We start from the raw sequence: 14,576 nt of genomic DNA, 5'->3' as shown, positions 1-14,576 counted from the left end.
TCCTTCCGCCCCCGTGCGGGCTTCCCTCTGGCCAGTCGCGCGTGGGCTGAGGCCCTGGGCGGGCGTTGCGAAGGCTTGTTTCCTCGAACACTGACCCCGGGACAGTCCGGAGTTCTCTACCTCGGGCGTGGAGAGTACAGTCCCCCTACTTAAGGTGAATGTGCCGTCTCGTGGACTGCTAAGGGCAGGCTGGGGAGCACGGGGGCCGGGGCCGCGGCCATGAACTCACCCGTGGACCCCGGCGCTAGGCAGGCGCTGAAGAAGAAGCCTCCCGAGCGGACCCCCGAGGTAAGGCTGGCCGACCATAGCCCGCGTCCCGCTGTCCAACGGACAGCATCCTTCTGTCGGTCCGAAACCTGCGGCGACTGTCCCCTTGCCAGAGCCTCGCACCTGCTGCCAGTATATCTGTTCTCTGTCTCTCCTCCGCCCTCACCCAGGCCCTTCTCGCAGGGGTGATGACCGCCTTTCCTGCTTGGGGTGCAGACTTCCCGCACACCCGTCTTTGCCGGTGACTTCCTAGTGTTTTCGGTAAGAAGGTACCGTAACAAAATCGTATTTTCTCAGGGCAAACTGTAGGTCTCGGAGTGAGATTTTCCCTGGGTAGATGGACAGGAAAACGAGGTAGAAACTGTAAAGTCATCTGTAATAGTCATGTTATGAAAAAGTAACTTTTCTTTAAAGGCCTCTTGAAGTTGCCTCGGAAAGAAAGTTTTCAAAATCAGTTTAAAACTTTGCATCCAGTCAGGTGACGAATCCTGCTGGTGGATGATGCATACTTAAAGATCGGTTTTGGTGGTACTTTCTCAGAGTGTCAGCGGGAAATTTTTTAGTATTTTGTACTTGGATCCAAAATTTGCTGTAGTGGGTTAGCATCAGTGGCATTAGCTAAAATGATTTTATTTATTTGTTTGTTTGTTTATTTATTTATTTTTTGCTAAAATGATTTTAATGGGACTTCAAGGCTAATTTTCAGTCAAGTAAGTGAAACCTTCTAACTCTGCGTAGCCCCATAGAGTGTTTAGATCTTGGAGAAGGTTTTCCTTGATTTGGAGAAGTTTCTGTAAAATGGTATATTTTCTTAAAGCAAAAACTGACAAGAGTGTGAAGGATTGTTAGACTGTCATGTATATAGTTTGCAATAAATGAAATTAAATGTTCATTCCTACCAAGTCACTCTTGGTGGTGTTTTGTTTTTTTGTTTGTTTGTTTTCAGATTTATAGTACTTTACATAGTCTCAGTAACTTGGGGCTGATATTTTGTGATATGACACTAGTAAAGCCATAGCTGTAGCTGTGATAAATCAAAACTTTGTTTTTGGGGATCCTGATCTTTTAATGGAAACAAGGCAAATTCTGCCTCTTTCCAGTGTCCTCGTTTTGAGACCTACATTTATAATCCCTTGTGTTTTAATTTCCTTGTGATGATTCTTAAAGTCGTGAGCTAATTGAAAGCGTTCACCTTCACACAGGTGAATCTGCTATAGTTTTTATATAACCAAACTATTACGCAACTCTTGCAATCTATAATGTAGCTTTTACTTTTAAATAATATTTATGATAAATTCACATTATATTTTTTAAAAAGATTTTTATTGATTTGAGAGAAAGACTGCAAGAGGGAGCATGAGCAGGGAGGAGAGGGAGAAGCAGGCTTCCCTCGGAGCAGGGAGGCGGACTCTGAGCTTGATTCCAGGACCCCAAGGACCATGACCTAAGCTGAAGGCAGATGCTTAACCGACTGAGCCACCTAGGCACCCCATAAATTCAAACTTTAATGGGAAAATCTCCTCTTTAATAGCATAATTAGCTTATCTTGAAATGGCCTATTTTTGAGCCTTAGGAGATTTTTCCTTCCTTCCTTCCTTCCTTGTTTGTTTGTTTTAGATTTTCTAAACTACTCACAAAATTATGTTGGCCAGTGTGTGCCGCTTTAAATACTTTATCTTGTTTTACTGGAATAGCAGCATTGTTTGAGGGAATGCTGACCAACTATACAGTCTAGAGTCCTGACATCTATCAGCATAACATGGTTAACTGCTTGATTCATGGCGGTGCTTTGGAGTGAGTATAGAATTTGTTTGCAGTACAAAAGTATGAGTAAAGAAGTGGTAACCTGAACCCAAGTGATGATTTATTTGTGAGGATTTGATGAAATCCTCACAAGTATGTTTCTCTTTTCAGGAGATCTTTATTCTTTTAGTGGAGTCTTAAAATTTTATTATAAGTATATTCATTTATCAATTATTGATTGAAATCTTGTAAGTTCAAGGCACTGTTCTGTGCACTGGGATGTATCAGTGAGCGAAACAGGCCTGCCCTACTGGTTCTTGGAATTCTTATGAAAGGAGGAAGGGAGGAAATGGATAAATACAACCAAGTTAAATAATATGTGATAATGACTAATTTGAGAAGGAATAAAGGGATTGGAAGCAAGGGGCAAGGGCTGGGTTACAGTTTAAATAAGATGGTCAGTGTTGTGATTTTTGAGATGACTTTTGAGTGAAGGCTTGATACATGTGATGGAATTAGCTCTGGAGATATATGGGGAAAGATCTTTCAAAGTAGAGGGAATAGTCATTGCACTTCCAAGATGAGAGTATGTCTGGTGCCTTCAAAGGAATAGCAAGGAGCTCCTAGTGACTGGAGGAGAGTAAACAAAGGTGAGAATTGTAAGAGATGAAGTCAGAGAGACAGTAATAGTATGGAAGGGAGTATTTCATTAGGGTCTTTGTAAGTCCTAAGAAATTCCTTAACTTTTCTTTTGTGTGAGAGAGCCGCCAGAGGATTTTGAAGTAGAGGAGTGATATTATCCTCCTTAACTTTTTAAAGAGCCCCCCTGGTTGCTTGCTGGGTTGAGATTATAGAATATGGTAGTAACAGTAGGAAGAAGCAGATTCATCAGTTAGAGGCTATCATGTTGCAGTTGGGAAGAACTGATTGTAACTCAGACTAAAGTGATAGTAATGCAGGTGGTAGGAAGTAATCAAGTACGGAAATATTTTGAAGGTTTAGCCAACAGAAGATTCGTTAATGAATTAGCTGTATGCTTTGAGGGGGGAAAAAGAATTGAGCAAGGTTTCAAGTGTTTTGGCCTGAAAACTGGTGTTGGAGTTACCATCATAGAGTTTCAGGTGGCATCAAAGAGATGGGAGAAAGCTGCAGGAGGAGCAGGTTTTGGGAGGGAGTTCAGTTTTGTTTTGTTTTGTTTTTTAAAGAGTTTATTTATTTATTCATGGGAGACAGAGAAAGAGAGAAAGAGGCAGAGACATAGGCAAGGGAGATGCAGGCTCCCTATGGGGAGCCTGATGCGGGACTCGGTCCCAGAACCCTGGGATCACGACCTGAGCCAAAGGCAGACTCTTAACCACTGAACTACCCAGGTGCCCAAGAATTCAATTTTGAATGTGTCACATGTGAAATTATTAGAAATGTTGAGTAAGGAGTTGCATATACAAATTTCTATTTCTATGGAGAGGGCTGGGCTGGAGATAAAAACTTTATACTCATTAGCTAGTAGGTACTATTTAAAGTCACGAGACTGGATGAAATTACAACAGCAGCGAGTGTACATAGAGAATAGAAGAGGACCACAGCCCCGTGACATGGTTGATTACTACTATATCAGGGGTAAAGAGCAGAGACCAGCAAAAGAGAATGAGTGGGAGCAAACAGTGCAGGAGAACAGCAGCCAAAACAAATGAAATGTGTAATAGAAGGGGATAAAATTCATTCAACCTATTTTTTTTAATGCTTAGTGTGTACAAAGTATTATGAAAAAAATAGACAAATAGGTAAGAATCACTGTCTTATAATCTTGTAATCAGATGTTTGCATTGTGTAATGAGTAAAGAAGTCTTCTGTTTGTTTCTGGGACAAAACTAATAGTCTGTTTATTTTGAACCATCTGTTGCCCTTATGTGAAATTATCATCTCAGACTTAATCTTAGTTAGCCAGACATGGAATGTGAAAATATGTTGTACAGTATACCACTTAAAACTGTTCTAACACAGTTTTTTCTTTCTGGCTTATTTGTCCTACTTTGTAGACCCAGCTTCACAGCCCATTGTCCTTTCCTGAGGTAGTTCTTTGATTTCCTTTTCCACTTTGCAAAGATTTTTTTTTTTAAGTGGAAAATTTTAGACTTAAGTACTCTGAGAAGCTTAGCGCTCTAAATCCATGGAAGCTGTTAAGGTACTCATTTTTAGTTCTATGAAAATTTAATATATTACAGTCAAAATTATAGTCTTGATTTTGTCTCTTCCTCAACTTAATGCCCATGAAACACCATTCTTTGTCAATAACCTTTCTTTTTTACCTCAGACCTCCTTCTCTCTCTTAGGGTTTATTTCCGTGATTAATATCATGATTTTTATGTACTTAATAATGAATAAATGTACTAAAACAAAATTGAGAACTCATTTTGTGATCCTCATGTTAAAAAGCTAATAGTTTCTATTGGTATAACTTGATTTTGTACCTCCTGGGAAGCCTCATTCAGCCCCTTTGCCTTCAGTTTATATTTAGAGGCTGACAGCTGGCCTTTCTTACCGCCCCCCCTTTCATGTGCTTTAGATCCATATATCTATTAAATTGTCCTCCAGGTTCTTTAATCACCTTTCCTAAGTTGAAGTCTCATCATTCCCTCTTAGTATTCTGTTGGTGACTGCCCCAGTTTGCTCACTTTAGAAATTCATGTTTAGACTCATGATTCTCCCTGTTAGTCTTCTCTCTATCCAACTGGCTGCTAAGCCTTCTTGATTTTATGTCCTGAATCTTTCTACCTTTTTTCCTCCCATGCTTGCTACCCTACTTCAGGCCCTTATATCATTTTTACCTTTGATTATTTTGCTTGAGTCATCTTATTTTTTGTTATTTTACTGCTACAGTGTTCTTTTTAATACCCATATCTCATCATGTTTCTCTTTATTTTTTTTTCTTCTGTTTGTGACACTTTATTGATGCTGGGGAACATGTTTCACTCTTGATCAGAATTGTCCACTGTCTAGATAAGTTAGCTATATAAGTCATAATCTACATAGTTTTTTGCAAGTTAAAAGAGGCGCTATTAATATTTATGTCAGGATAACAGGTTAAAGAGGGACTATCTGAGGTAAACTGAGTTGTAGGGTTATCGCAACTGCATAATAACATTAGTATGTCCTTTCATTTAATAAATATGTAAGACACAATACTAAAATTGAATGTTGTAGAAAGAACTTGGATATGGTCCCTATTTATGAGTCAGGGGACAGTCATGGAAACAGTAAAATGTTAAGGTTATCATTGACAAATGTATGGATAGGATACTTTGGACTGCAAGTGGGAAAAGGAAAAGCTTTGAGGAGCAATTAATTGAATCTTAAACGTTGTGAATAGCTGTCTGGATGACCTCTAAAGGGAAGTCATTCCAAGCAGAGAGCAAAAAGAGCAAAGGAAAAATAGATGTGTAGAACAAGAAGCCACTTTGTAAGCGTGCATTCCCAGTTGGGGTGATATCATCCCCAAAGGGACAAAAATTATTTTTTAAAGGTTTATTTATTTGAGAGAGAGCATGTGTGTGCATGTGCTCACACAGGGGGAAGAGTGGGGGTGGGTGGGAGAGGGATAAGCAGATTCTGTGCTGACTGGGGTGCCCAGCACTGGGTTGGATCCCATGACCATGAGATCATGACCTGAGCCAAAATTAAGAGTTAACTGATCAACTGGCTGAGCCACCCAGGTACCTAACAAAAATTGTATTTTAGGGGAGTAGTGGAGGAAAATCTTAGACCTTACTATGGTTTGTAGCCTTACAAAAGTCAATTCTACCTAGCAGAATCTTATTCCTTAGTATTTAATTGGGGATGAGGCAGCATTTAGGGAAAAAATGTCTAAAAAGGCTGTTTGAGAGGGATGTGATAATGAATAAAGGTTGCAAAACATTGTGTATGGGGTGTTGGGGGTTAAATGTTAAAGCTGGATATACTAGCAGGGTTAAATCATTTCAAGGATTTGTACTTGATTTTATGAATAAAGGAGAAACATTGGAGGGTTTGAAGCCTGAAAATAACATCAGCTTTTACAAAGATCACTCTGGGCATTGTTGAAGATGTATTGGGGAGGAAGGATGGTGCTGTAATAAAGGCAAGAAGGCTTATAGGTAGGGTGAACATTTTGTCCAAACCAGGGCACATTTCTGAATGAAAGAGAAGACTATTAATGGTTATATCAGGATGACAAACCAGGAGATAGGGTCCTGGTTATAGGACACAAATGAGTAGCTCAGGTGTGAGACAAGGTAGTGGCATATGGGAAACTGAGTTATTGAGGAGCTGGAACTGGCCCTAGTGGTACTCACTGGAATTGGGAGTATTCTGCCTCCCACCAGGTTTTTTCTTAAAAGTTTGAAATTGACTATAGTATACATACAATAAAGTCCACACCCCCTAAGTGGATGGCCAGCTTAACTTTTACAGATACATCTAGTTACCATCCAAATTGAGGTATGGAATATTACCACCACTCTAGAAGCTCCCCCTTTTGCCTCTCCCAGTCAGTACCCTTTCCAAGAGGAAAGCACTTTTTTTGGACATCTTTTACTGTAAATTTGTTCTGCCTACTTTTGAACTTCATTTGAGTACAATCATAAAATGTGTATTCTTTGCAGCAACCAAGAAGGCTTGGTTTTTTTGTGTTTAACCCTTGGATTGGACTTGGAACCTTCTCTCTTGGTGATTTCCTTGATCTTCATTTGCCTATCCTTTTTATCCCAACCCACCCTTTTAGCTACCCTTTTGAATTGTCTACTTCACTCTGAAGTGAAAAGTACAAACCTACTTTTCCGGTAATTGCTTCTCAGCTCCAGAAGCTGCATTTGAGACCAAGATATGCTCTGCCCTTTTGTTCCTCTCAAAATTCTCTAATACACAAGATTAGGCCTGGCTATCTGTCTTTTGCTTGTTGGAAACAGATTTGGACTGGGTGCAAGAGCAAGTTTAAATGATTTGGGTAACTGCCTGTTTAAGAGTGCACTAGTAAGCAGAATTAGGATGGAAAGAGATTAAGTCTTGGAAGCTGTTTTCAGACTCCATCCAGGGGATACAGGTAGGTGGATGTTCAGTCAGAATTTGCAGCTTCAGGTTAAACCAGGCTCTGGGTCTGATTCGATGTGAGAGTCTACAGCATATGGGTTATAGGTGAAGTCATGAGGTTGGTAGGAATGACCAGGGTGAAAAGCAAAATGAGAGTAGGACTCTTCTCTTTGGTAGAGTCTTCTCTTTGGGTGCTCTTCTATTAAAGGGATGGGACGAGGGAAAGAGAACTGCAAAAGAGACTGAAAATAGTTAAAGAAGTAGGATGAGAATAGAAGAGTGCTGCTACAAGAGGGCATTTCAGACAGAAATCCCTAAGCACTAATGTCAGATACTTTTGAGAGTTCAAGAAAAGGAGAATTGATAAGTTCTTTGGATTGTGTCTATTAGAATGATTTCACTGGACTAATGAATCTTTATCAGGATCTTTATCCTGATTGCAATGGGTTGAAGAGAGAATAAGACCAGAGAAAGTGAAGGCAGAATAAGATCCAAGAAAGTGAAGTGAACTTGTTTAGAGAGGTAGAGTCCTCCATGATCTTCTGCATGGCATTCTAGCCTTATCGTCCCAAACACATGTATTTTAACAACTTAAAATTTCAAAACACCTTACTTCTCTATCTAGGCTATGTCTATTTCTCACTGTAGGGAACTTTTTTTATTATTATTACCTGTGCTCACCCTTTATTTCTTGAGTTAGAACATTTGGAATGGAGTGGGGTTTTTTTCTTAAGATTTTATCTATTCATGAGAGACACAGAGAGAGGAGCAGAGACATAGGCGGAGGGAGAAGCAGGCTCCATAGGCAGGGAGCCTGATGTGGGACTCAGTCCCCAGACCCAGGATCAGGCCCTGAACTGCAGGCAGACACTGAACCACTGAGCTACCCAGGCATCCCTGGAATGGAGTGTTAAGCCTTAGTATTTACAAAAAGCTTCTTAAGTGGTTCTGATACACAGGTGAGAAGCATTGTCCATTGTGTCATATTCTCCTCTGTGTGCTTTATGCAGGATGGAAAGTATGCTTATAGCAGTGTTTACAGCCCTGGAATTTTGCATTTGGGCAAGTCTACTTTAAATGTAGGCTCCAGCACTGAGATTTTGAGTGATCCTGGGCAAGTTGCCTAACTTCTCTAAGACTGAATATCATTTTGGGATTGTTGTGTAGACCAAATGAGATAATAAATGTCAAGTATTTAGCAAGTACTTGTCATAATAAACAATAAATGACAGCATATATATTAGCTTGCCTTTCTTCTAACTGGAAAGCTATCCTCTGACTTGGCAAGTTCAGTCTCCGCACTGAAGTGTCAGCTCCAGTACTCATCTGCAAAATTGCAAATTTCCTTACTTTTCCACTCCTTCTCAGTGTTCCCAGGATACTTCACACTTTGCTCCACCACAGTAATTACTGTGTTAGGATTACTTGCATGTTTGTCTCTGTGGCTGGAATATGATCTCCTTGAAGACAAAGTATCCTTATGTCCCAGTGCAGAGTATGTAATACTTGGTAAAAATAGGTATCCAGATGTTTGTAATTGACTTTAAGAAGTAAAGAATGTGAAAAATACTGTTCCCCTCTTATTGTGGTGATTTCTATTGGTCTAATATTTGAAGTCCTAGGATTAAGACTGATGAAGCTTGGCAAAAATGGCAAAATTTCCTGTTAGTACTCTCTAATTAAAATGTGAAAAAAGTGCAGTTGCCATAAAGACACTGTGTTTTACCTGGCAATTCTTCATAAATAGTACTGAGTGGAGAAACATAGTCATACCTTGAAACAGGAACTCCTTTTTTGTATGGTATTAAAACACACAAAAAACATATGTGCAGGAAACTTCACGGGGAAATTTAGATAAATATCGGTTTTAATTTCGCATACGATTTTAACCAGATGACTTAAAACTTTTTCCTGGGCAAAAATAACATGCTCAGCAAGGTGCTAATATAATTACCTTCCCACAGAAAAAGGTTAAAAAACGAGCTTATATTTGTTATAAAAGGTTGAAGAGGGAGCTAGGACTGTAAGAATGTAAAATTTAATATTTTTGTAGTTATTAATCCATTTCAGAATTTAGAGTAATCCTTAAATATAGACTTGTAGAGGTATTTTCTGAATTGACGAAAGCATACCATTGTACTTGGAGTCATTTTTGAGTGAGTCACTGTGCACATCCCTGAGGGTGGCAGAACAAAGATTCTCTTGTGCTTTTCTATGGCAGATGCACATTCAGAGGGTTTTTGGAAAGTACAAGAACTTATTTATGCTTTGGGGCCCTATAGCCTTCATTTGTAAACTTAACTGGGTAGAAAGAGAACATAGATCTGGATGGGGTCTTTATTAGACAACATTCCTTCCAGGCACCTCATTTTACATGTATTGGAGAGTCCCATCTTGAGAAAAAACTGTAGCCATTCCGGAACTTGGACACCATAAGATTTTGCTTTGGAGAGACTAAGAGGCTTCCCCAAGAGAATTTGACAGAATTGAGGAGCAGCCAGGCATGATGAGCTTGACTATGTGACAAAGTCCTGTTCTTTGAAAAGGATGGAGTGATTGTGAGCTCTGTGACATTGTGGTTATTATTTGGTTTGACCTTGGACCAGCCTGTGTAAACTGAGATCTTACTGTAAATAAGAAGTGAACAAGCCACTTTATTGAGAACATGGAATTATGGAGGCATAAGCAGCCCCTATTTGATGCTCTCCACTATAAGACACTCTGCACTACTTTGTCATAAACTAAAACTTTGGCAGACGGGGGCTTTAGGCTTTGTCATGTGGCAGAGATAGTGGGGTTCATCGGACAAGACACTTAGCACTGCCAGCATGTATTTGTGAATGTATATTTAGCACTTCTAGAAATACTTTATCTGGTGAGGTCAAGAGCTAGTGACAAGAGTTGTGTATAGATAAAGGAACTGCACTCCTGAGAGATACGATGGCATGTTCGAGGTCACATGATTCATTGGTAACTTCCTCAGTCCAGTAGCACCCTACTGCTTTGTCTGCATCAGAACAGTGAAGTTTAGGCCATATTTTAAGTTTTGAACTTTTGTCATCTGTATCGATATCTATTATTTTCCTGAGTAAATTCCCCTTGTTTTATCTTGCCTGTGCTATCTGTAGTACTTTAAGGTGCTGTGTAGATTTAATGGAAAATATCAGTGTAATGGAAATTTAGAATTGTCAAGTTTATGTAGGATGAAAACAGGTGTTGCTTGATATCTGTGTCAGTGATTTCTTACAGCATTCTATTTTATAACTTATTGTTTTCAAAGGTTGGTAGTATATTCCATTTTTGCCTTTTAAAAGCATTCAGCTAATATGAAAAGGCTTCATCACAGAAGGTTTTTTTGTTTTTGTTTTTGTATTTTACAAAGAGTTGTGTCACAACTGCCAGCTGGAGTTTGGAGTATTTATAATAAGCTCCTTAATGAGACAGATTTGAATACATATATTTTTTTGAGAAAGAGTGCCTATTGTATATTTGTGTGGTAAATATTTTTTATGTACCATTTCTAAGTGCCAGGGATAAAAGATTAAAGTTTGTTCTTTATGGAAGAAGATTGGCAAATACACAGTTAAAATACAGCCTGCTAAAGTACTGTAATAGCTGTAAAATGAGGCCCCCTCTCTTGGGAGAGATGAGTAAAGAGTAGGCAGGTGTCATTCATGCTGTTTTAGAAAAGGGAATCCTGACTTGAGTATAGATTACAATATGTAAATATTAGGTAAAGAAAGGATAGTGGGTGTTTCCTGAAAAGGAAACAGTATTTGTCAAAGCCACAAGATGAGCTTAGCATGAACATGCATGTTGCCTGGGCAGATGAGTAGTACAAGAGATGACGCTGGAGACATGGCCAGGATCTGGATCGTGAAGGACTGTTTTCTCTTTGTTGAGTTTATGTTTGATTTTTGGAAAGATAACTCTGGCAGGACTATGAAGAATGGATTACAGGTCAGACTTAGATGCAGGAAGGCTGTTTTCTGTTACCAGTGAGAAATAATAAATCCCTAAATTGCTACAGGTGGGATGTTGAACAGAGATATTTATGAAATAGAATTGATAATTTTCTGGCCAGAACCATTGAAGAAGAGTGTATCACGTAAATCAGGGAACCTAGGAGGAAGACACAGCCAGGAGTATAAATAATGAGTTTAGCTTTGCAATTTATTGCACTGGAGATGCTGATGGATCTCCCAGGTGAAAGTGTTCATTATGCTCTAGAACATGTAGGTTGTTGTAAGTTTTGTTTTGTTTTGTTTTGTTTTTGTTTTTTTATGATAGGCACACAGTGAGAGAGAGAGGCAGAGACACAGGCAGAGGGAGAAGCAGGCTCCATGCACCGGGAGCCCGACATGGGATTCAATCCCGGGTCCCCAGGATCGCGCCCTGGGCCAAAGGCAGGCACCAAACCGCTGTGCCACCCAGGGATCCCGGTTGTTGTAAGTTTTACTAGAGAGCTCTAGACTAGAAATACAAACATGAGTGTCATTAGCATGTATATGGTAGTTGAAACTATGGATGTAGAGGATTTTACAAATGGTAGAGTGTCTCTAGTGAAGAAAGGGTGGATGTCACAGGACGACATTTATAAATGTTTAAGGGAGAAAGGCAAAGCCTGTAAAGGAGACTCAGGAGCATCTCGAGCAGAAAAGTAATAATGGCCATAAGAATGGCTAAGATTTATATACTATGATGCTTATTGGACGCCTGTCACTGTTTAAAAAAAACAAACCTTTATACACATTTCCAAAAACACTGAAAGAAGGTGTCATGCCCATTTTACACATAGGGAAACAGAATCACAGACTAACTTGTCTAAGTTCACACAACTAGAAAACCGTGGAGTCAAGATTCAAAGCTAGGTATTCTAATTTCACATTCTGTGCATGTAGTTGTTACTAAATGTTTTCTATCGGAATGAGAACCATATTACAGAAGGGAGAGGGGAAGGGAGTTCTAGGACAGAGGAGTGAATGAGTGATGAATGTATCAGCAAGTATTATAAAAAATTACAGAGAGAAAGATTGATTAAAAGTGCATGTGAAACTTGAAATTAGCGTATCTTGGATGACTGTGTAATACCTTGTAGGATCAGAAAGGTGAAGTTCAGCCTAAACTTTGAACTTAGAAGTAATTAGATGCTTGATCTTTTGATGCATTATTTCACAGACTAATTTTTGGAGTTCCAGTGTTTCAGCATAACATTTGGGAGTTTCATCTCTAAAAATCTCAGGTTATAACTTTTTAATGTTAGAGTTTTTATTGATAAAATTTAATGTTCAAGTAATTATTTTTAATCTACAATTAAAAAGTTCTAGTTTACTATAGAAACATATACCCAGGGGCACCTGGGTGGTTCAGTGATTGAGCCTCTGCTTGTAGGCTTGGGTTGTGATCCCAGGGTCCTGGGATGAGGCATGTATTAGGCTCCCCACAGGGAGCCTGTTTCTCCCTCTGCCCATGTCTCTGCCTCTCAGTGTGTGTCCCTCATGAATAAATAAATAAAATCTTAAAAAAAAAAAAAGGTATACCCAAATGTATAGTGAGATAAGACTAAATTCTAATTCACTGATAGAATGAGATGAGCTTTTCCAGAGAACATTCCTGTGAGCAGTGTGTCATGGACACAGGTTAACATATGGTGATGATTGGGGATATATAGGAAAAGATAATGAAAAAAAGAATGGAGATCATTGAATGAGACTTGAAATTTCAGGAAAGCTAGAAATTTCTGTCACCCTGTGGAGTAAACAGAAAACAGTCATGCATTCCCATCTTTCTGTTTTGAGAAATTCAAAACTACAGAAACATGGGAAGAATAATATCCTTTTTTTTTTTTTTTTGGTCCTTTATTACATACTCTTACCTCGATGCGATATTTTGCCATTTTTATCTTATGTCCGTCTCTCTAGCATATACTTTATTTTGCTAAACCATTTGAAAGTAAACTGCAGACCTGATAACAATTTACCACTCACCATATTTTTTAAATGTCTCCTATATTTGTTATATTTCACAATATAGGATCCAGTCAGGGTACATTACATTTGGTTGTTAAGACTCTTTAGTCTTCATTTCTTAATTATATATTTTTAGGTTTATTTCAAGCCCCATGATCCTGAGATTGAGGGTCACATGCTTTTCTGACTAACCCACCCAGGTGCCCCTAGTCGTCTTTAATAGGGAACAGTTCTTTTGCCTTTTTCTTACTTTCATAAACATAGCTTTTTTTTTTTTTTTAAAGATTTTATTATTTGAGAGAGCAAGTACAAGCGGAGGGAGAAGCAGCCAACTCCCGGCTGAGCAGGGAGCCCAATACAGGACTCCATGCAGAGCTTGATCCCAGGACTCTGGGAATAACTTTCCCATCTTTCCCTGTCCTCCTCCTCCTCCTCCTCCTCTTTTTTTAAAAAAATGACTGTTCTTTCAAGGATTATTTTTGTATTTTTAATATTTTCATTATTCCTTTTGATTATCAGATGACTCCAAATTTAGCCATTGGAGTCCTTTCAAAGTCATCTCCTATGTCCTTTTGACATGACCCCATTGGTCTTTATTTATTTATTTATTTTTTCCCATTGGTCTTTAATTTCTTATTTTCTGGTACAAAAAGATGTTTTAGGCTTATACTTTCCTTGCCCTAGTTAAAATCAGATACTTATCCAAGGAACCCTTGTTCTATTAGTAGGAAATAGTATTTAGAAACTGGGGGTTGGGCTCCAGGTGTGGTAAATATTGTGAGGCTCTTTACTGCCATTTTGCAGAATATATTTACCCCTCATGCATGAGAAAACCAGTGGAATAAAATTCTGTGTTTAATGTATGGTATTGTTAACTTGTAGCCATTGTCAGAAACATTCAAAATAGCATTAGTAGTGTGAGTGTAATTTAATCCTTGTTTTGTAATTTTATAATGCATGTGTATATATTAAACATGCAGTACTAACATGTTACTTATTTACCATGTGATAGTCTCTGTACTACACACTTAACATTTTATGTTTAAAGGGAGGTAGTTTATTTGTTCCTCTTGATAATAAACATTAAGCAAATAATCCAAGATTACATGGTTAGTAACTGATAGAGGCATAATTTGAACCTGAGGCTGTCTCTAGATTCCCAGCTTTTTAACTACACTTTTATTCTATCTTCAGCCTAACGTTGATTTGTAGAGGATTCTTCACTATAAGTTTTTATGTATAGACCTGTAGCTGCAGGATCGATCGATCTATCTATATTTGGAATTGAATCTATAGTGCTTTTAGGATCCACCCTGGGAGATTTTTCATTGTTAAAAATCTAGGAATGTACTTGCTTTCCGGGGGGAAAAAAAGATACTGCGTAAAATATCTTCGTTAATGGGTGTTTTAGGTAATTAATGCTATATTGAAAGTTGCATATAATGAGTGAATCATAGGATAAGAAATTCACTAGTTTTAGAGTTGAAGAAACTGAAAAATATCCTTTAAGTATTCCAGTCTGTGTTTTCCAAGTTT

At 38.6% G+C, this 14,576-nt stretch overlaps 1 protein-coding gene across 8 annotated transcripts in view; it reads left to right on the top strand.

The window, feature by feature from the left end:
* Positions 1–7: 7 nt before the first annotated feature.
* The window catches only part of RAPGEF6 (Rap guanine nucleotide exchange factor 6), a 190,780-nt gene continuing 176,211 nt past the window's right edge, over positions 8–14,576 (top strand). For 6 of the 8 annotated variants that reach the window (XM_025432804.3, XM_035696864.2, XM_025432808.3 and 3 more), the window contains exon 1: positions 8–288. In XM_025432804.3, the coding sequence (XP_025288589.1) occupies positions 220–288 (69 nt within the window). In that variant the 5' untranslated portion in view covers positions 8–219. The remainder of the gene's footprint in view (positions 289–14,576) is intronic. The other 2 variants (XM_035696865.2, XM_035696863.2) reach the window with 2 other exon arrangements.

This window comes from Canis lupus, chromosome 11 (genome assembly GCF_003254725.2).
Source record: "Canis lupus dingo isolate Sandy chromosome 11, ASM325472v2, whole genome shotgun sequence".
In the NCBI taxonomy this organism is placed as follows: Eukaryota; Metazoa; Chordata; class Mammalia; order Carnivora; family Canidae; genus Canis; species Canis lupus.
Note: the sequence above shows the minus strand (reverse complement) of the source record. Positions and strands in the feature narration are given on the sequence as shown.